This window comes from Apus apus, chromosome 4 (genome assembly GCF_020740795.1).
Source record: "Apus apus isolate bApuApu2 chromosome 4, bApuApu2.pri.cur, whole genome shotgun sequence".
Taxonomy (NCBI): Eukaryota; Metazoa; Chordata; class Aves; order Apodiformes; family Apodidae; genus Apus; species Apus apus.
The window spans coordinates 76,016,934-76,037,040 of record NC_067285.1 but is presented as its reverse complement, the minus strand read 5'-3'; the positions used below and the strand labels follow the sequence as shown (position 1 = coordinate 76,037,040).

At 37.7% G+C, this 20,107-nt stretch overlaps 1 protein-coding gene and 1 long non-coding RNA gene across 9 annotated transcripts in view; one reads left to right on the top strand and one right to left on the bottom strand.

Moving 5' to 3' along the window:
- Window positions 1–387: 387 nt before the first annotated feature.
- On the top strand, window positions 388–15,979 carry LOC127383491 (uncharacterized). Its single transcript, XR_007889219.1, has 9 exons — window positions 388–1,248; window positions 5,065–5,467; window positions 6,703–6,793; window positions 7,269–7,342; window positions 8,778–8,825; window positions 9,443–9,559; window positions 12,671–12,999; window positions 14,629–14,734; window positions 15,314–15,979. It is a non-coding gene; the product is annotated as an uncharacterized LOC127383491 (long non-coding RNA).
- PALLD (palladin, cytoskeletal associated protein) overlaps window positions 3,146–20,107 on the bottom strand; it is a 201,728-nt gene continuing 184,766 nt past the window's right edge. For 7 of the 8 annotated variants that reach the window (XM_051616443.1, XM_051616441.1, XM_051616446.1 and 4 more), the window contains 7 exons: window positions 18,112–18,261; window positions 13,838–13,932; window positions 9,405–9,537; window positions 8,228–8,435; window positions 7,322–7,487; window positions 6,322–6,455; window positions 3,146–5,338 (listed from right to left, as the gene is read on the bottom strand). In XM_051616443.1, coding sequence (XP_051472403.1) covers window positions 5,166–5,338; window positions 6,322–6,455; window positions 7,322–7,487; window positions 8,228–8,435; window positions 9,405–9,537; window positions 13,838–13,932; window positions 18,112–18,261 — 1,059 coding nt within the window. In that variant the 3' untranslated portion in view covers window positions 3,146–5,165. Of the gene's footprint in view, window positions 5,339–6,164; window positions 6,215–6,321; window positions 6,456–7,321; window positions 7,488–8,227; window positions 8,436–9,404; window positions 9,538–13,837; window positions 13,933–18,111; window positions 18,262–20,107 lie in introns of all 8 variants that reach the window. The other variant, XM_051616447.1, reaches the window with a different exon arrangement.

The following is a 20,107-nucleotide window of genomic DNA, read 5'->3' as shown; positions in this document are numbered from 1 at the left end:
TATTTTGTGAGATAATCACAAATTTTTGTTCTCCTTTTATGAAATTCGTACTTTAATGGATTTTGATGCTCAGAAAAAGCTTAAAAATAATGAAAAAATATTTAATTCTTCTATTAAGATTTTTAACTGTGTTACGCTTTTTATATATAGGATTTTGAGGGAAAAACTAACAGCATATTTTAAATTTTCAAATCTGTGTTTTCCAAGTGGAAAGAGGATCTGGAGCTTGAAAAACTGAAATTCTTGAAAGCTGCTGTTCCATACCTGAAATGACATCATTGACATACAGATCAGGTTTTTGGATTTACTAACAGTTGGGCTGATAGAAGAATTACATTTGATTTTAGGCTTTTATTATACATTATTAAAAATGAATTAGTAAATTATCACAAACTACAGCTGAAATTAATACAGAATGGTAAGAAAGGTAAAACTTTTATTGTAGTTTAACAGTATATTACAAAAATGTTCAGTGAATCCTGATTCTGAAGTAGTGTAGGAGGAAGTGAGTTAATATGTTAGTAAGAAACAGACTTGTGCATTATACTATAGAATAACGTGGTAAAACAGGTTTTCTTTTAGACAGGCACTTTCCTACAAAATGACTAGCAGTTTCTCAGATGAATGCAGCAGGTAAAAGCTCCAAAATCCACTAGTTCTTCATCTGCAATACTGTAGAGGTTTGTTGACTGTTGTATGGGAAGTCTTATCTTACTAGGAATTGTCAAAACTTTTTGCAGTAGCTTGAAAAGGTCCTGTCCTTGGCAGTGTATTTTCTTTACCCTCAGTTCTTTGTAGAAACGTCTCTCTGTGATGTCCAGGCCAAGAGTCAACCAAAACCAGCCTGACAATACACTTCGTTGTGTGTTTAACAGAACAGTTTCAGGCAAAAAAAAAAAAACAACAAACCACCCTAATCCATTTAGTGTGATGAGATTTGGAGAGCTCCTGCAGTAAATGATGATTCTGAGTGGTGGCCATGTGCTGTTACTGTTTTTTTCATTTTTGTTCTGCAGCTGTTTCTGGACTCATGCTACGACAGAACTAGAAAGTGACAGTGGTTCCAAGACTTGGCCCTTAGCCAGGGTTTACCTGTTGCCCTGATGTTGTTCTACAAAGCAAAAAAATTCTCCTTCCTGGTGGTGTTGAACTGAAGTTCATTCATCTTCCTGCTCTATATAGCTGCTGAAATAATTGCTGTACAAATACTGCTCCTTGCAGTCTGACTTTTTTTGCTCTAAGCACGAGGTGAGCATTATGTTGCAAATACTGACATTTTTACTGATGATTCAGTGCAATGTGTAATATTTTATGTATTAATCACTTTTGTAAAAGGATGCAAATTGTGGCTTAGTTTTGAATTTACAGCTTTAAGACATGTTAAAGAAAACTGTGTGCTGCCTGAAATAGACTATACATTTCTTGGGGCAGGAGCTGGATTTTCATCTGCCTGATGTGTCTTACATGTTGGTGGTTCTGTTCAAACAAACTGTGCAGGGAGAGGGATTTTTCTTTTAGCCAGCTCAGGAGAACCAGCTAAATGTCAGCAAATTCTGCCCCTTCATTGTATGGCTCAATGGCATGGCAGTGAATCAGGTCTTTTGTCAACATGCATTACCTGAGCAGGTGTTTCCCATCTCTGCATTAATGCACCAATACTACAGAGGGTGGATTTGGTAGCTGGGTCATGGAGCCAGAGCATGCAGCTGAACCCCTCAGCCTTGTGACATGATGGATCATGTGATCTCTATTAAATGTTTGGGCTGCTTGCAGAGATAAGGATGGAGTTGTCCTAATGTCGGGAATCAAGGCATGTATTAGTATACAACCTAATTTAATTAAAATAGTTTTTGAAAGTGATAATACAGAAATAAACTATGATTTATAATCAAGGGTTTCAAATTGGACCATAATTTGGTTTTGATCCCCAACCCCCAATTCACTGTGATCAAAAAAAAATGGTGTATGTTAACTGATTGTTACTGTTGTCATGAAGCTGCAGGGTAAAGGCAGCTGAAAAAACCTTCATGCATGGGAATTCGGTGCTTTTGACAGAGGTTTTTGTCATCATCCTGCATCTAGTTGCATTGAATTTTCAATTGCTTTGGATCTTCTTGGATTGAGCAGCTTCCTAAATAATTTGAAGTCTTCCCATAGCTAAACCTGAAATCTTGCAAAAAATTAGGACTTCTTTTAGTAGTCTAATGACATTAAAAAAAGTACACTTTCAGTTCATACTATCTATGAATGGTGATTAAACTTAGGAAAGTTACTTTGATGCTTCCAAACTTCCAGAATTTTGGCTTGAAGAGTGTGTTGTTTTCATGTGCCACACTTGTATCTGTGAATTTGTAAACCCAAACAGTCTCAGTAACTAAGGAACAGCACAGCTCAATGTTTTCATAAAAACAACTTTGCTGCTTAGAGATATGATTTACTACTTAAGTGTGTCTCTACATATATACGGAGGAAAAAAGTGATGATGACCTCATCTTAAACCAGCTCACAAAAGTGGTCTTAATTTTTTAGTCTCTAAGCCAAAGACAAATTTACTGTATGCAGACAGAACTCCAGTGCTTTTTGTTGCGTATCAGCATGAATGTCCGTACTCACTTAATTGCTGCTGAGAAAGTTCTGTTTGTAGTGATCAATGCTTGAAATGTAAACCTAAAAAAAAAATTATTATCTTGCATCTTTCCCGGTATCTTTGCACAGAAAGGAAAGAATGAGAAGCTAGTTAATATTCAGGATTTTACAAGTAAATCTTGACATTGAAATTTTTAAATTTTGATATTGCTACCTTAGAAGATTGTTCTTAAACCCATTTAACAGCACTTGGACCATGCTCTTTACTTAGAATCAGTTGTAAGTGATGCCATATTGCAATTACTAGACACACAAAATGTACCTGCTTATTTTCTAACCTATTAAAAAAAACATCCTCAGGTACTTCAATTTCATAAATGTTTCTCAGAATTCATGGGTCACATTTCTCTGTTTTAACAAGATTCTAGGTTACAAGCAGAATATTCTGATAAATTCTAATAATTTTTAGATGCCCTCATTTAATCTGTATTCATATTATTTGTAAGTCTTACACTTGGATGTTTCTACTGAAACAGTTAATAGTCTTTACCAGAAGGAAAACTTTCTATTTGTGTAATATTTATTGATGTTAAACCCACATTATATCAGCACAACAATCCAAAGTAATGATAATACATTTTTTTTTATAAATACAAATAAAAGGTGGCAAAATAATGCTAGTGAAGCTAAACAAAAAAGTGTATTAGCATGTCACAGTTGAGAAAAATTTGGCAAATGATATGACATACTTTTTCTAGAATAGAATCAGATTATTCCCAGATAACAGACTATGACGTTAATCTAGATTAACGATCCCCAAAACTGGTCATATCCTGCACCTACTACCTTATGTGCTAAAGTTTATTAGTCACTAAAAACAAAAAAACAAAAAAACCCAAACTTTGTGTACTTACAAAGCAATACGTGTATAGCAGTAATGCAATATATGGTGTACACAATTACAAAATTTAAAAAACCCCTAAGTACAGGACTTCTGAATAACTGAACTGAGATAAAAATCTCAACACTTTTATTATAAATAATGAAAGATACCATATATGTGCTTCATATAAGGAATACAGTGTTTTCCTTTCATAGCAAAGTATGCTCGTACCATCAAATGCTCATTTTTCTTGTCAGTCCTAGAAATTCCTCCATCCCTCCCTCCCCTTCATCTGAAATTCATTTGGTTCTAATATGAAACTACTTAGTCAGGTATGACTGTGGTGGGGCTCCAGTTTGATATGGATTTGCCTTGCATTTTGAAAGCAGCCTTCAGGCTTTTCCTCTACGGTGCACAGATGCTACCCTTTAAAAAAGAACTGTCATTTGCCTACAGTCTGGAGAATAAACAAAATGAAAGATAGCAGAGACAGCTGCTATGTTAAGATGACAAAAAAAAAAAAAAGAAAAAAAGGGAAAAAACAACAAAATTGATTTTTTTTTTTGTCCATCTTCATTTTCTGCTTCCTCAGATCTGCAAGTTTATCAGGTGTGGTCTGTATTTGTAATTTAGATTCATATCGCAGTCTCAACCCATTTTTTCACTTGCTATACATTTCTAAAATCCTCATACACATTACACAAGCTTTACACGGTTGAACATACCATACGTACACTCCCTGGTTTTCAGCTCACCTTAGAATTTCAGATTCTTGAATGGGAGTATTAGAAGGTTACAGACTGGCTTCAGGAAATCCAGAGAGGTCCAACATTTTGCCCTGTCCTCCTCCCACCCCTTGCAGCAACCTACTGCAGTGGTTCATACTGTCAGCATTTTTTTTCCCATCTAGTTACCAATATTTATAGTCTGAAGTAGACTTAGTACATGTCCACTCTTTGTCTTCATTTTCTTGAAGAGGTTTATTTAGTTAGGCTTAAACTGTCTTTGCTGTATGTTTGTAAGTAACCCTCCTCCTGGATGGCAAAAATGAAAACAAAAAACTGTAGTTATGGTGTTGATGTTGCTTTATGGACTTGTCCATACTAACAGCATTTAAGGCAAGATATTTTTCATTGTGGAACAGAAGGCAGTTTGCAGAGCTACAGCATTTGCTCACGTTTCTCTTTCTTTCCCTTCCTGTTTTATTCTTATAATATTGCACATGTTTGCTGTAGCTATCAGAATGCATTGCCATTTTAGAACTACAGATTGCCAGTCTAATTTTCTTTGTGATCTAAGGGCTTCAAATAAAACCTCTTGCACCATTAAGATTGTGTAGCATCTACTTTCTGCTTATGAAGGCACGTAGTGATAAATAGCATTTTCTTCTGACAAATCTGTCTCTCTGATGTATTTTCGCTTTTATGAAAAGTTATTCATAAGAGCTGAAGCAACTTAGGTATAAGGAACTGGTGAACGTGATTTGTTGTGCAATGTGTACATTTCTATTAATAATCTATCTATTCTTCTAATTTGGTATAATGAATACGGAATATACGGTTATTGTGTTGGTTGTTTAACTTTTGTACTTGAAGGTGTCTGCCTTTGCATAAAGTGACATAGGAGTATCATCGGTCAAGGCAATGGCTTTCAGTGTTTCTGCTTTGAAAGAAAATGATGGAAGTGGCAGCTGGATCTACAGATCGTCACTCTCTACCAAGCCAGATTGCATTGTCAGGTGGACTGGGTTTGCTTCAGGCTGGAAAGCTGCTTTGATGTCTAGTCCTTGGTCACAAAGTGCAGCATATCGGCTGGCTGAGGGCCGCACCTTCTTTGGCTTGGTTGTCTGAGTTGGTTGTTGCCACTGAGCTATAGATTCAAAAGGAAAGGAAAAACATTAGCCATCCTGAGCTGTGCAACAGTGTGCCAGATACAAAGTCAGCACTTTGTTAAGGAGATACTGATTTTTGAGCAGAGGAAACCATTCTATTATTAAAGGTAAGCTTGTTTCATTTCTTGGTGTGTTTTGTTGGGTTTTTTTTTCCTCAGCATCTAGTTTCACCTTCAAAGTGGTAAGTGAAACAATAGTGTCTCTGTGTGTTACTTTGCCTTTTCGGCATTGCTTTCTGCCTATTCTTGTGTCACTGAGAAGAGGGGATCAGCGAGGGGTTTGTTTCTGTGCAGTAAATATTATCGTGACACACCTGTTGGAGGGCTAATTGTTCTATCTGAATCACATTGCCATTGCCACCCGTTGTATGCTGAATAATGTTGAGCCAAGTCTCTTAATTCACAAGTCCCTCTACCACCACCACCCCTGAAACCATTCTTTATCATTCCAATCTCTCCCTTTCCCCACCTGCCACCCCCTTTTAATTCTTGTTATAAGAAAACTGGTAAGAGGTTTGGGTTTAAGAAAACATTCACTATGTAAGGGACTGCTTTGGAACAAACCAAATAATTAAGCAGAAGGCCATAAAAACATCTACTACACTTCTGGTAGCCGTCACAAGTGCATTACAGAGTAATGTACAGAAGGTTAGGGAAGTGCTAGCAGAGCAATAGTAATAATGATCCACAAAAATAATGTAACCATGCCATTATCTGTTAATTAGCTGTATTTAATATACTAAGCCAAAACAGAAAACATGCATGCTTGTTTTGCTTTAGGTATCTGAAAGATGGTGCAGTGTACTTTGACAGAGCATTTGTTGTCTTGATGTGGATCTTACTATTGAGGAGAAACTATAAACAAAAGAGAGAGAGACCAATGTAAACCACTCTGAACAAACTGAAATTTACAGAATGTTGCTTTTGAGGGGTTTTAATGTGATGAGGATAAAGTCACTTACTGTAAACATCCAACCTGGCAGTGCAAGACACAATCCCAGCCTCATTCTTAGCTGAAACAGTGTACCAGCCAGCATCCTCCTTTGTAGCTCCCTGAATAAGCAGGCAAATGTAGCCGTAGTTATCCTGGTGCATGCTAAGCAAAAAAAAAAAAGTAGGAAGTTACTATTTCAATTGCAAAACAGTGTAGGCTATTTTAAAGTGTAAACAATCCTAGTTACAGATTAATTATAGTCCACTTTTAATTAGTGTGGAATTTCCTCTGAAATTCGCAAGTGGAAAATAAAACCTTGAGTGTGCTTGAATATTTGGGCAGTTTAAGATCCTATACTCAAAACTAAGAAGCAAAAATGCATGAAGTAACTTCTCTTTCACAATTACAGATTAAGACATCTGGAAATCTGGTTTAAGTAGAAAGGATGCGAGAACTTACCCAGACTTTCTGGGGAATGGATAAAAAACTGGAAGAACAAGGTACTGAAAATGCTCTTAGTTATTTAGAATAATGTATTGCACTGTCATATCAGTAATAAATCCCTTTTCTTGCAATGTGTCAGGAGTTTGCTTTTAAACATTTGTACAAAATGCTATCAAATATTGAAGACAAGTTTGTAGATCTTAGAATATAAAAAAATTGAATCTTATTTCACTTCACAGCAGTTACAGAATCAAGGTTTCTGATGAGAAGCAGATAGCTTTATGTTTTCACCAGCAAATTTCTGTAAGTCTTTGTTCTAGAGGAGAAAAACTACTTCTCCACATCTTAAAGGCTGAAGATAGTTAATTTAAGTCCAAGGCTGAAAAACAGAACTAATATTTTAATTCCAAATCAGCCACCAGGCTGGCTGCAAGTTTGAGTAAATGTAATAAAATGTTACAGTAACTAGTTATGAGCTGCTGTTCACACAAAGCATTCTTAAGACCTTCAAGGTTTTCATTTGTGTTACAGGACAAATGTTCTTTTACATGATACACGGGGAGATTATTCTAAGTCAGTCTAACCTCACTCGGTCAGTGTTGTACGTAAGTGATTCATTCTCTTTCTTCCAAAATATCTGAGGAGATGGTTCCCCAGAGATTCGACACTCCAGTCGCACTGGGAATCCCTCTGTCACACCTGTGTTTTGCAGCTTCTCTATAAACGCAGGTGCTTTGTGTACTTCCTTAGCTGTGAAAATAAAGATTGCAGTCATGTGGACACTAATCTGAAAACACAGCCTTTCTTTCAGCAACAACAACATGCTAAAAAACAATAATGAAAATTCTAAATTGACGTGGGAAACGTCAGTGTTGCCTTCATTAATCACTAAGTCCAATCCGGGTTCATCCAAAGAAGACAGTCACATCAGTATTTAATAGGGAAGAAGTGAGTGCTAAGAGAGCTGAGTGGCTTGCTCCCTTCCCCAAAAGAAGTGAAATGCAAAGCATGAAGACTCAGTAAACTGGCTGGACAATGCTTGTTAAACAGTGCTCCTTCGTATTCCATAAAAGGATGGACTTTTAGTTATTGAAGGAACAGCTCTACCAGAAGGCTTGAATGGCATTAGTCTGACATACTGTGAAACACACAGATCACCTCATACCAGCTACCTGGTAGATCCAGGTCTGCAGAAATTGCTGTTAAAAACCCCATTCATGTAAATAGTCCGGCTCGTGGACTCAACTGTGGCAACAGCCCTTTCGCTCTTGCTCTTCTCAAGTGTGCGCACAGGGCTTATCTGTCAGTCAACTTAGGTCACAACATAAATGTACCACCTATAACTATGTTATAGTTCTATTACTGCCAGGTTTCCTTTTCTTACTCCCCCTCCCCACCACTCAGCCATCTCACTTGATGCCACTTAAGAGTCTCCTTTTTGGAGTTATCCCTACAGTGCTCAGTGTGGAAGCACGGCACGAAGATGTTACCTGCAACAGTGAGCTCCAGGCTGAAGGTATTTTCACCAGCTCGGTTGCTGGCGATGCACGTGTAGATTCCAGCATCTCTGGCTGTGACTGGTTCTATGATCAAGGAGTGCACACCGTTCTCACGCACTAACATTTTGTGAGAACTATCAGGCCGAATTGGTCTTCCATTAAGTTGCCAACTTAAATCTGGAGTTGGTAATCCACTAACCTTAAGTGTAAACAGAATAATGGGAAATGGTCTTAGCCATACAAAACACCAGAGGCGTCCTGACTTGTTCCTTCAGAGAAGCTTAGTTTTGTTTGCTACTGCAGGTGTACCACAAGATTTAAAGATGTAATTCTGTTCTGAATTACACATTGACTCAGTTGTATTAATTTACTTACTTTCTGGCCAACTCCCTGAATTCCATGATGTCTTATGGGCGTGACTGAAAAAAGATCAGTGTTTTGATATGATAGAAGCTAAATAATAATACATTGCAAAACAAAAGGCACAGTGACACCTTTTGTCTTTATTTTCTATTGTTTGCTCTTCACATGGAATGAGAAGATACTCCTTTCTAGATTAACTTATTGTGGAAAACTTGCAGACAAACAGGTATGAGCTGACAAATTACTGAACTCTAAGTTCCACTCCTCTTAGGTGTAACCCAGTGACAGCTCCACCTGCAGTAGTTAGTGCTTGGTCTGTGTGAACAAGTCTTGTACTTATGAAAGCTGTGCCATTGGGTACTACTTGAAAACAAATAGCTTCATCTCCTAAATATATCAGCATAAAGTAAACAGAGGTAATCTAAGCCTTAATTAAATCTGTTCAGCAAAGTCATAAATCAAGATTATATTGTTTGAAATTTCAATGGGGGATCAAAACTCAAGTAGTAAAAGGGCTTTAAACAGAGAAGCACACTGTCTTACAGTGTATGCTGCTTCCCTCCACACCCCACCATAGCACAGTAACAAAAATCAGTTTCCTCTAAGCTATAAGATTTGCCTGAAGCACCTTCGCTGGAAAGGGGGACAAGCTGTTATTACTCATGAAAAGGGAGATTAGTCAACCTATTGACAGTCAGTGAAAGTGCCAATAGGAAAAATAAATAGCTTTTAAAAGAAACAAACTTGTTTTTTGAGTCAGCTAATGTTACCGAAAAGCTGCTGCTACCCCAAGTGTGATACTTGCCTTGCAGTCCATTCTGCATAGTTTGCCTTCTTGAACAGTCAGGTCTCCAGGAGCCTGCAGAAAATGAGGCCGGAAGAATCGTTCCTGAATTGGTTCATTTTCATCACCACTGTCCCTTGACCGAGATCGTGGTCTTAAAATAACATGAAATAAAGGTAAATTATTTCTTTTTCTCTGCTAAATCAGAAGAACCAAAATAATTTGTAAGACTGCATTGAATTCTGAATCACTTCTTTGACATATACCATAATCACTCTATATTTACACACATACACTGGTAGCTTTTGGCTCAGACTGAGATAATTATAACACTATACTTACTAATTACTTTCACTTAATTCATATGTTGTGGCAAAATATAATCTGGAAAATAATCTTGCTACAGAATTGCTTGCAATAATAATGTATTTATACAGGATAGTATTTTTGTTTAGAGTCTTTAAATCACTGAAATACAAATAAAATAAGTCTGTAGGCCTTAGCATGTAGCTTCAGCTCCCCATTTCTAGTGTCCTGCGTATTTAAACCCTCCACTGTTACTGATTACACCAGAAAGTGCAGGTATTTTAGTTAATCATATTTACCTTTCAAAAAATAACAAGACCTAAAAGCTAACTCAACTCAGTTGAGAAGAGGCTTGCCACATTAGGCTTACTTGTAATCTCCTCTTGTTCTTGACTACTCAAGACCATACAGAAAATTCTGTGGATTGAAGTGCTGTGGATATTTTTTTTTATTTAACAGGTTTTTTGTTCGAGGTACTCTCAAACATTTTCAAAGCCACCAGATTGTGGTGTCAAAACAATGAGAATTTAATATGTGTGCAATAGGAAGAAAATATTTTGTTGTTAAATAGTTCTTCATAAATGTACTGTAAATAGATTAACAAAAAAATCTCCTGACCCTAGCAACAGTATCAGTCACCTTAACCTTCCACAATATCATTTAATCCATTTTCCACATTGGCTATTCCTGCTTGTTAATTTAATCTATCAAATCTTCTTCTAAGTGGTTCTTTGTTTAACTGGATTTTTTCCCAACTGAAATTAACATTATTCTATCTGAGCGATTTAGTAATCAAAGAAACTTGTAATTGAAACAAAATTTTAGATCTGTTTTTAGATCTGTTTTTATCCTTGCCTGATCAGCTCCCAGGGATTCCATTCTGGAACCAGCTGCTGCCTACAATAACATTGTGTTTCAGCAAAGAGGAGCTATGAAAATAATCTCCAAGATACCTTTTATCAATGACACTTTACAGTGAAATTCTCTCTTTTCTGAGTTCCATTTTCCAGTAACTTTTGCCAGTGTTTCTGTTTTGGCCAGTATCTGCAGTATATGTGGCTATACTGAGTTTTCTGCTGCCCAGGGACATTTCTTTATACCTTCCAACTGTTATATTTGGAAAACAGGATGCTCTACTACTTTATGGAAAATAAACACTCTAGCTGCACACTCTGTTCCATGGGGTTGTTTAATTGGAGTTGCTTGGATTTGGTGTATTTTGTCCTTCTGTTACTGTGCTGTTTGAATTTTAACCAGTCATCACTTTTCCTAGAGTATGATCTGTCATAAATAGATCAATTTTGACTTTTAATGATCATCACAGGCTTCCCACAGCTATAACTAAAGGCAAAAGGGGGGAGGCAATGTAGCCCATACTGCTGATTAATGTAGGAATGGACACTGAAATGGGCAATGCAGACTGGCACCTTTGCACACACTAAAAGCTGATCTAACTATTCAGGTGTCTAAATCCAGGTCTTAAGCACCTAACATTTTTTGCCCCTCCAAGCTGCCTCAAGGTACTTTCAGCAGTTCCTGCACTACAGCTCATAGACAGCCCTGAGCTCTAGCTGGGGAGGTTCTAACTGGTTTTTCCAGACAAACATACCTTGTGCATGTAGATGGGATGGAAGACAGATAGTAATAAAGAAAAACTGTACTCGTATCTTCAGGCAATTAGTTCTGATAGACCAAGTAGAAATTATGGTATCTAGTCAAGTGAGTGCTACAGAGTGCAAGCAACCCATGTAAAATCTGCCTTTGTGGTATTCACATTCATCCTGTTTAGATGCTGTTGATAAGACTCCAATAAAGACCCAATAACTAGGGCTTCTTAATGTCTTGCAAGGCTGAGCCAAACAGGTTACTAGTACCACAGAAGTGTAAAAAGCCTGAAAGCCACCATATCACTGCTAGAGCTGCATAAAAAGGCAGCACTGGTCAAAACGGGGTGGGGGGGATTAAACCAAATGAAACAGGAAACAAAAAGGTTAAGAGTTTGCGGCCAAATATAGGGGGTTTTGGTAGTATGTTCTTGAATCATGAAAACTAGGTTTTAAAAATTACACATCTGTAAAGAAACCTAAATCAGCGTGCTGTTTAGTCTAGAGTTAGAAATAATTAATGCATTTTTTTAACTTTTTTGTGAATTTACCTCTAAAGTTGCAGACTATTTTTAAGCCTTTACCTTGAGAGGTGAAACTAGGGCTATTTTAATTCTAAAACAATTTGTGGTTTTAAAGAAATAATGAAATTAATAGAGCCAAGAACTTCAGATGTCTAGGAATGACAAATTGCAATAAACTGGAATACCCTCAGATTAGTTGTGGGTTCTTTATAGTTGTGATGTGGGCATTAAATTGGAAGGATTATTTTCAGCAATACTGACATCATGTACTAAATGCGTCCAGGGGAGACTCCATGGGTTGGTGTGGTGCAATGCACTAGGAATTTCTGTGAGCAAGAAGCTAGGAAAGACTATGACTGACCATATGATAATGATCACTAATTTGAGATAAAGGAGATTAAGTTCAAATTAATTCTTTACTTGAGAGTAGAGGCAATAGGAATATTTCTTTTTTAAATCTTGCTTAGATCTCGTGCATTTTAAGATGATGTGTTTGGTGCTGTGGCTGCAGTGCACGGCTTAGGTGCTACAGCACTGAGCACTGTGTCATCTGAGAGATTGAGTCCAAGCTTTGTACATGTCAAACAGTTCAAAAGTTCCTCCTGCCCATAAAGCAATGGTAAGAAGGTAATATTTGCAACCTAAGCAAATTTCAGAAAAATACATTACATTGAAATAATGACTATAAAGAGTGTTTTAAAATGTCAGTGACATAGTGAAGATGAGAAAAAACAGAGTTCTGCCAGAATGCATTTTGTATGAGATTAAAAATACTTCAGGAAAAAGCTTGTCAACAGTATAACCAGTCATAAAGTTCACTAGGTTAATAATAATTTTTACCCATTATTTGCAGGTCTCAAGTGCCTTACTGACTGGATGCCAAAAGGACACAGCTTTTTTTTGGCTGTTCTCACACTGCAGGGATAACAGGGTATTCCGCTCCATAAGCAGCCTGAGCTTTGGGCTTAACAGGCCTAAATGTGCGGTGTTGGAGGCGGAGCTGGTAGGACACCTCAGCAAGAGAGAGACCTTGGGAAATGCTTTCAGGACTGTGGGAAGCCCAGTTTGTTCCATCCAGGAATAAGACTACTAAATTCTTTTCAACCAACAACCTCACTTCCTAATACTTTCTAGTTACCAGATGGGAGGAAGAGAGCCTGCTTCACATGCAGCTGTTATACAGTATGTACTGCTACCACTACTAATAGTTACAGGAATCATTTGCATATCAACTATGTAATTACATCTATTCTATATTTACAGTTGTACAGTATTGAGATTCTATGGCCATTGGAGCCATTAAAGGTGCCCCATCACAGCAGAATCCAGAACCAGAGCCCTTGAAAGCAGTTCTCTTTGGGTAACCAAAATGCATTTTTTAGTATTGTCTAAAGCTGACTAAATTGTGCTAAACAGCCTCAGAAATGCTTTGGGTAATGGAAAAAAAACAAGTTTGAAGGGAAAATTCCCTTATATGGTCCAAAAACATAAACCAAAGCTTCGTATGTGAATAACTGTAAACTCACCAAAGATAAGTTTAATGCTTTATTTCTGACTCATAATTCCTTAAAAGAATCTGAACTGAAATCACTGAAATACTAAACTATTTCTAAAGTAAATCTAATAAACTTCTTTGGCATGCAGTTATTTCTGCCGTTTCTTTAATGAATACTTATTAGAAGGTGCAGAAAGTAACAGCTTCCTGGTAGAATTTTAGTCAGATGAAATGTTTTAAATAAACATGACAACTGGTAGTGTAATTTGAGGTAAGGAGTAATCAGTGAACATCACAAAGAAAGAGGGAGACAGGAAAAATTAAAGATACTTAAAGTCATGTCTTTTCAGAGGTTGCTTATATGTCTCCAAGCTTTGCAGAAATGTTTATATAGCAGAGGTCACATTTCTTCCTGAATGCCATACTTTTAACTTCTTACTTCACATTCTTTAGCTTACAATAATAATTTTGCAAAACACATATTATTAAAATTAACCAAAAAAAAGCCAGAACACCATCAATTACCTTCTTATGTGAGGCTGACCAGAAGGTGACCAAGGACTGCGGCCTCTTTGATTTACAGCTTGAACCATCAGCCTGCCCGTGCAGCTTACTCTGCCCTGTTACGAAGATGGAGAAGAGGAACGTTAAAAGACGAAGTATGGGATACTAATAAAAGTTCAACCTGATCTTTTTTTTTTTTTTCTCTTTTTTTTTTTTTTCCCCCCACCTGTTACAGATTCTGTAACACAATGGCTTCTTTCACTAACTCACTGAGAAACATTTGTGAAGATACTTTCGGATACAAAACTGTTATATCAGCTTGCGCTCTTAACACAGAAAAGACTGGAATAATTGTAACTATTACACTGTCATGGTTAAAATGTTCCACCTGGAAATTTTTCTTTTAAAAAAGACTATTAGTACCACCAGTAATTAAGTCCTTAAAACAGAGGTCTTTCTGTGTATGGCAAGTGGACAGAAAGACAATTAGTTCAAGATCTTGACTTACAGCATTTGGTAAGTGTTGGCTGTTAATGAACAGAGCTGCTGTCTCCAAAGTGGATTGAGCCACTTGATCTGGTGGTGGCACTGCTCAAAAAAAAACCCCATGAATGTAAGAGAAACAAAGGAATTCTACAAGTACTGGAAGGGTCCTCTTTGAAGAGTGAGCTTGGCTGGAGGGTAGGAACTGCACTGAAGCCCACAGGTGTGCTGGTGGAGATAGGTCAATCATCTTAGGTTTTTTTCAGTGAATGACAAATAAAATGTGAGCTCTATTGTATTTGGTTCCCTTTTTTGTTGTTGTTTTTTAGAATACAGGTTGTTGACCACAAGCACTAGGGCAAGGTGTTTGGAATGGGACTGTGTGCAGCCAGAACTGCTGGCCCCCAGGGCTCTACAGAATTCACCATGTAAGAGGTAAGAGCATCTGGTGGTATTAATAAATAGAAACAATAGATAAAAATTTAAAAGCCATGTTTAAAAAATAACACTGTAGTAAAAATTTATGTACTTTTATATAGCAATGCAATAACTTTAATAACTTTAAAATTATAAAGTAATTTGATAAATGATAAATAGCTGTCCATCTGTCTCTCTGCCCCCTGGGCTGGCAGCACTAAGGCAACATCCACATCAGCGTTGCAGTGTATTTCAGTTCTAAGCTGTGAGCTCCACACTCAAGTCTGTCAGCATAAAAGTGACAAGTATTTCTGCCACAGTAATTTGAGGGATACAGATGACTGTTCATTAACATCCCATTGAAAAACAGTTTCACAAGCAGCCTTCAAGTGGCAACAACTTTTATGTTACTGTTGGACTGGTAGAAATGAAGTCTCTGTGTCCCACTTTTATTCCCATGACCCATTTGTCCCCAAGACAAATACTTGCATTAAGCCAGTGTGCATGACATGCAGCAATTTCTAAAGCAAAACCTTCTTTCTTTTCTGTGTTACAAGACCATTTAAAACATCTGGAACAAATACATTTCTATTTTAGGCACCACTGCATATTAATCTTCTTCTGGCAGGTGATGAATTCACACATTTTGGGATAATTTCTGTGTGTCCCAATACGTGAAGGCATCACAAATGGAAACACAAAGGAAAGTAAGGAAATTGGACAAGGAAGAACAAGCAGCAAGCCAAAAGTTGAAAAAGTCATGGGATGAACAAGGAGAAAGCAATGAGCTGGAACTAATTAATGAGAAGATGGCCTAGAAAATAAGGGAAGTCCAGACTGAGGACTGTGAGTGCATACTGTGAAGAAGTGGAGAGAACGGGGTAAAAGAAGGTGAAAATCAGGACTCAAGTCAAGCCCACACAGCTCACAGAAAGGGGGGGATGTAACCTATAAATAAAGGCCTAACGCAGGCAAGGTTTTGTGTTTGTCTAGGCCCAGGGTCAGTTTGCTCTGGATTAAGTTAAATGGCAAATCCCACTGCAACCCCCAGAGGTTTGTCAGAACCTTAATCCAGATCACAGCACTTTACATCACAGGCGATGGCGCCTGCTGCATTAACTACCACGGACCGTTTCCAAGGTGTGTCAACAATTCATGTTACATACATAAATCCTGTAGTATTAGTCCAGATTGTGAGATGGCATAAACTGGCAGAGCTTTAATGAACTTAATCCTTTGCTTTAATAAAATCAATATCTATCAGCTAAGAACATGCCTTTTTGCTTTGCAGCTTGGTGGTTCCAATAGCAATGACGAAAACACAGCAACAGCAAATATCTACCAGTCCATCAGAACTCCTGGTGTAGGCTCCCTTATATTTACATATTTCACTTTTCTTAAGGAAAGGTTGCCAAATTTGCCTAAGTTTGTGATAGCTTTGAGATGTGGACAACTTTCCATTAGAATTGAGGAGGCAATGCCAAAATTATTTCCACTCAGGATGACTTAAAAGAATTGGAATCCAGATCTTTGAGTGTGAAAGGCTAGTACATTAACTCACAGCCCTTCTTTGCCTCCATTGTACTGTTAAATGCATAGTAGAAGCAAGCAAATAGTAGAAGAGATAAGTATGTTTGCTTGGGAGTTACACTGTAAAGAAAGAATAAAACAGGCTTGGTGAAACAGATGTTTTGTTTAGGGGAGCCAGAGGAGGATGCTTCTGGTTCTTCTCCAAAGAGGGGGAAAAAGCACAGATGCAAAATTTTATCATTTAACAAAACTGCTTTTTCAATCCCCAAACTAGAAACAATACAAAACCAGCTCATTTTAGTACATCTAAACACCCACAAACAAACTAGGGTCATCAATGACCAGAACTGATCATTGTGGGTTACTGCTGTAGCTCATTAAACGAGCAGTATCCAGAGTAACAAATGCTAAAAAGTAGGCTCTAAATATTCAGAGACAGAATCCAGTGCCCAAATACAAAGGTTTATTCACCAAATACTTGGTTTATTCACCAAGTTCTCTAAGACTTTGGGTCACCCAGTAGCACCACCTATGGAAGTTCTGTACATGCACTAACACAGCAATTACAGGAAGATGAACAGGATTGACTTCCTAGCATGTATGTATCACTTGAAAACCTGCTGCGAATTTCCTTAATTTAAATAGTACCAAGTGTTATAATACAATGGTCATCTCTGTGTAAAAGCTCCCAGCTTGACGAATTCCCTTGGCCTTATGCTATTTCGTTATTATTTCTTTATTTCTGTTATTTGTATATGTAGAAATAATGTTTAAACTCCCTAGATTTAAGCACTGCAGTTTGTGGGCTCCAGCCTGAAACTGCTGTTTGCGTGTCATCTGCCTGCACAGTCCCATGTGCTCCCAAGCAGGCTGCAGTGTGAGCAGACTGGGCAGTGAGAGAGCAAGGCCGAAATGGCAGTGTCATGCTAGGTAACCCTAGCAACACTCACAACAGAGCACAACACGCCTGCTTAGATTAAACTGTGTCTCAGTGATACAGTTTGTTATTTTACAGTGTGATTCTACTTGCAGGCTGGGTCTTGGCAAGATGTTTGGTGCTACGGAATAAAATAATTCATTACATTCCCTAAAGCTACGTTACTGCCTTGATTTCTCACATGCAAGCCTTTCCCCTCAATTTGCTGTGCTGTAGGAAAAGTGGATTGGAAAAGTTGCTTCGATCAGATGTGTGAACTGTAAGTTTAGCTATGTCAAATCCACTAGCAGGTTTCTGTTGTATAACTCGGCTCTTGTATTGGGTCTGCGAAGAACAAATAATATTACAAAGCTGTTACTGGCTTTGGGTTCAGAAAAATGTTGCTTAAGATTCTGGAATCAACACAGGAGACCTCCCCCTGCTACATATGAGGGGCTAGAATATTTTGCCTTTCAGAATTGCAATCAGAACTGACTAATGTAAACATGTTGAGGTGTGATATACTCCCACTCGTTAAAAAAAGTTGGCCTCAGCCAGTGAGTACTGTCAACAAAAGAAAAATTAACTCGCTGGATTGGGTTACTTCTGCTGGTAAACTGGATTTTTTTTTCCTCCCTTTAAAGAATGTATGCTCAGTTAGGATACTGAGATGTTATCAGCTGAAGCAAACGGTGGAAGAGTGATTAAAAAACAACACCCTTCCCCCCTCTGAAACCTCAAACCATAGAAAAAAACCTGCTGTTGAGTTGCTAATCTCTTGGAGGTAGAAAGGTCCCACCCTACTGATGCAAGATGAAAACAGAAATCGAACTTACATACTTTATGGTGACTTCATCTTTTAATTAAATCATGCATACGTAAGATGAGATAGTTTTCTGAGGATTTATGTCCAGGAGTACGTTTGCTCTGGAGCCAAACCTTCATTTACCTGTGGGTTAGCAGCCATAATAGTGTAATTCCCATCATCATCCAGGGTGGAGGCTGCAGTATGCAATGAGCAAGTTCCATCAGGTTCTCTTTGAATTCGGTAGTGATCACTTCGTTTAGAAATTTGCTTTCCATCTTTAAACCAATAAATCTGCAGGAAAAAAACAAGGCACAGCTGATAAGAAGTGGGTGCTCCTTGTCATCATTTCTTAATTAATAGTGCTAATGAATCTTCACTGCTGAAAACCTCTCTGGTAAGCATTAAAAGAAAGCCAGTTTGATCAACTAATATAAATGCAGAACCACTCTCCATGAGCCACTTCCACTACAAGTTACTGATTTGCAGTTGTTCAGAGAGGAAGACCACAGCATGAGCAGTTTCTGAGGAAATTCACAGGTGCATGAGGGCAGTACCCATCCTGAGGACAGAGCAGCAGCCAAACAACAACTGAAAACAAATGTCATTACAAAGAAAAGTTCCATTTCAGAGATCACTAATTTTCAATTTTTATTTCACTTCAATCTAAAGAAGCTGGAGAAAGAATGCTCTTGCCTTTTTTTTTTTTTTAATTTATTTTCCTGACCATAAAACAAGCAATTATAGGAATAATTAGTTCAATGATGAATAGAAGTAATGATCTCACTGTTGAAACAAAAGTTGCATCTCAGATCCATTATGCTGACTGGACTGGACCAAAGAGCCAGAAAGGGACTGAGCTGCTCACGCTGGCGCTGAGCCGCTCAGTGTGTGAACGGGCCAGCTCAGTGTAACCACAGGATTGAAACCAGCAGTGTCACCTCGATGTGACAGGCATCTACAGAAAAGGACAGCTGTACAAAGTAACAGGAAATACTTCAAAGCAAGTCAGCACATAGATGGCCTTTAGGAATTCTATGCCAACACCAGTACCGTTCCAAGCTGCACAGAACAGTTACATGATCTATCAAACAGAGGTCTTTTCCATTACTTTTCTGATACATAATTTTATTCCCTGGCTGACCCGAGATCTACTTTCAGACTGCCAAAAAAATGATGTATGCAGAATAGTATCTTCTAGTAATCCATAAATTACACAAAAAACATGGATGTATTTTTAATGCCTCAAACTTGAGGTGAAAAAAAAAATAAAATTCAAGTATTTTGACCTAGCTTTGGGGTTTTTTTTGCTATATTTAAAAAATAATATAAAACTTGAAACTGAAATCTGCTGGAATGAAAAGAAAAATCTGGAGTATGCTTGAAAACACACACAGAAATATGTGAAAAAATTTATGCTAGGAAGGCTGTACTCAGCTCCCCAAACCAATATTTGAGTAGAACATTACTCACTTGTCATTTCTGAAGCACGTATTATTCCACAAGGTCAGTGGTGTTCAGCATTTCTTTAGGCACTTGTGTGGAGACCTACGCAATTTCTGTGAAGTTAACTCATGCAACGTAGAACAAATGCATTTGTCCTGGTTGCATGACTGCTGGGACTATTTAGCATGAGGAAAACACACATTTTCCTCAGTCAAATTCCTGAAGTGGGAATTCAGATCTTGGAGTGAGGAAAGGGTGCTGGCTTTCCAGTAAAAATGTAGTGACAAAACGAAGCACGATTCCTGGTAGAGGTTAATATGCCAGGTTTTTCATATATGCCAACATTTCTAAGCTCTAAAGTCACTCACTTGGGGGGAAAAAGTTAAGGTTATACTTTTAAATTCCACAAAAATACAACGGAGAAAATTTTGGAGGGAATGAGTGGAAATTAACCTTAAAATTAATTACCATGTATGGTTTTTATATTAACAAGCATTATGTGTAACAAGAAATGATTTCATTTCCTCACTAGCTGGTTATACTTGTTTCCCATTTTGTCTGTCAGCAGCCTTGCAGAGACTGTGGTGCTAACAAAAGATTTAGTCATGTCTTCTCATCAGCTGACAGAGCACTTACTGGAGTTGCAAAAGATGTTTGATCACTTATATACACATGCTAATGGATGCTGGTAACA